General features: G+C 38.9%; 1 protein-coding gene across 1 annotated transcript in view; it reads left to right on the top strand.

Moving 5' to 3' along the window:
- Positions 1 to 2,395, top strand: part of ttll9 (tubulin tyrosine ligase like 9) — a 5,484-nt gene extending 3,089 nt beyond the window's left edge. The window contains exons 7-14 of the mRNA XM_022741680.1: positions 67 to 157; positions 255 to 295; positions 395 to 482; positions 759 to 817; positions 910 to 1,106; positions 1,555 to 1,668; positions 1,965 to 2,089; positions 2,293 to 2,395. Of these exons, the coding sequence (XP_022597401.1) occupies positions 67 to 157; positions 255 to 295; positions 395 to 482; positions 759 to 817; positions 910 to 1,106; positions 1,555 to 1,668; positions 1,965 to 2,089; positions 2,293 to 2,375 (798 nt within the window). The 3' untranslated portion in view covers positions 2,376 to 2,395. The remainder of the gene's footprint in view (positions 1 to 66; positions 158 to 254; positions 296 to 394; positions 483 to 758; positions 818 to 909; positions 1,107 to 1,554; positions 1,669 to 1,964; positions 2,090 to 2,292) is intronic.

The following is a 2,395-nucleotide window of genomic DNA, read 5'->3' as shown; positions in this document are numbered from 1 at the left end:
ACACACACACACACACACACACACACACACACACATATTCAGATAGATGATAGTGTTCTCCCACAGGATGGCACCCGCTCAGAGGAACAGAAGGATGCAGCTCAAGTGGAAAGCTATGTGGCACAACGCTACATCGAGAACCCCTACCTAATTAATGGTAATAAACTGAATAGAAAATGCATGTTGTTGTAAATCTCATTCTGGACATTTGTCAAATGTTGTAGTTCAGTTTTATTTTTATTTTTTCTTCACAGGCAGGAAATTTGATCTGAGGGTCTATGTGCTGGTCACATCAGTACGTACTGAACATTGTAAATGACAATATTTCATACAGATTGTATTTTTCTCTGCTTCCATATATGACTACGTGTGCTTGTGTGCATGTGTGTTTCAGTATGTTCCCTTGAAGGCCTGGCTGTATCGAGATGGCTTTGGCCGCTTCTCAAGCACCCGCTTCTCTCTTAGCAGTATTGATGACAAGTGTATCTGTTTTTTGGTGTTGTAACATTTTGTCACCATTTATTTGAGTGTTGTAACACTATGTGATAGTTTGATTCTGAATTTTTAGTACCAACAATTCCCTTAACAAGTTGAGCCTTTGTCTAATGAAATATTCAAGCAAAGTCAGTTTTAAATAGCCCGGTTTGACCTAATTTCTGAGGCTGTTATTCCTAATTTTGTCGCTTTCATCCACATCCCTGCGGAAGGCATGATTGCATCATTTAAGTTCCCAAATTCTCCTTAGTGCTTCTTCTCAGATATGCATCTCACCAATGTGGCTGTTCAAAAGACAGCACCTGACTATGATCCTGAAAAGGTGTGTAATTCAAGAACCTCAAAGAATAGGTGATAGATTGTGTTATATTTAACTAATTCTATCTCTTCTTTTTTTGCTGCATTGTTTTATAGGGGTGTAAGTGGCAGATGCAGCAGCTTCGAAGATACCTGACTGCCAAACATGGTAGAGAGATGGTAGAAACCCTGTTTAAAGAGATGGATAACATCTTTGTTCGCAGTCTACAGAGTGTACAAAAGGTCATTATAAATGATAAACACTGCTTTGAGCTCTACGGGTATGACATTCTACTGGATCAGAACCTCAAACCGTAAGTGCTCACACATATCGTGTACACAAGTCAATAAGGGGCATCACTCAGTATACATTTTCACTTGTAAACATGCACTACTAAGGCATGCATGCTCACAAATAAGCAGAGAGAAACACATGCACAGACAAGCAAACACAGCACACATTACGTGACTTGCCATCATGGATGCTTCAAAACAAAGCTGTAAATCTGCCACAAACAACCATGTGTGAAAGACAACTCTCCACAGCATATCTGAAAAACTGACAGGTGTGCAATAATCCCACTGTAAATAACACACACACTAATGACAGTGTTTGTCTCCATTGCATATATTGTAACATTCATTCACTTAGATGTGCCTAACATACAATCTTTTATCATACTTCTCGTTCATCGGTCTAATGCCAGCTGAAAATGGTATGTAAATGTTTGGTGAATGTTATCACCTTCAATCTCTTTGCAGGTGGTTAATTGAGGTGAATGCCTCTCCGTCACACACGCCCAGTAGTCAAGAGGATTACGAGATGAAGTGCAGACTGCTGGAAGACACTTTGAATGTTGTTGATATGGAGGGAAGGTAAAGGCCTCTTTCTCACCAAGTGTTTAACTTTGTCTGTGTCTCTATTCATTATAGACATCACATTCTTTATTGATATTCACTAATTTGTAAAAATTTGGAAGCCTAATCTTTTGAGCTCATTCATGGCATATTTGAAAGTGAAGACCTTTAAGAAAAACTTTATAACAATAGCAACAATAAACAATTCTCCTCAGATCACAAGGTGAATGGTAATCAACAAAAAGATGAGTTCCTCTTTTCTCTCTCTTTCACACTGCTGCTGGGTTCTAATTAACTTTGTTTTTCCTCATTAGGCTGACGGGCAAGGAGAAAAGAGTGGGTGGCTATGATCTGATGTGGAACGATGGGCCAGTCTATAGAGAGGATGTCAACCTAGAAACATTTGCCAGTTCATGTTTCACTGCCAACACACATTTAGGTAATCAAACTGGGAAAACTTTTTTTGAGGAAACAAAAGCCCCTGTTTTCGAGATAAAAAAAGTGCATGTAAAGTTCTGACAAATATCCTTAAGTATACATGCAGTTAAGACTATGGTATTTGATCATGTGGATATGTGGAAAAGCCTTTATCATTACTAGTATTACTAATTACTGCAAATATATGCTTGTTCTTTGTTGCAGGGTGTGTGAATGACAGAGAGAAGCAGCTTCGCCGACTACTTAAACCATTTCCAGGCCAGAAGAAGATGGAATCACGCTCCTGATTACTACATCCTGTACCCTA

This window comes from Seriola dumerili, unplaced genomic scaffold, assembly GCF_002260705.1.
Source record: "Seriola dumerili isolate Sdu_G_001 unplaced genomic scaffold, Sdu_1.0 BDQW01000056.1, whole genome shotgun sequence".
Lineage (NCBI taxonomy): Eukaryota > Metazoa > Chordata > Actinopteri > Carangiformes > Carangidae > Seriola > Seriola dumerili.
Note: the sequence above shows the minus strand (reverse complement) of the source record. Positions and strands in the feature narration are given on the sequence as shown.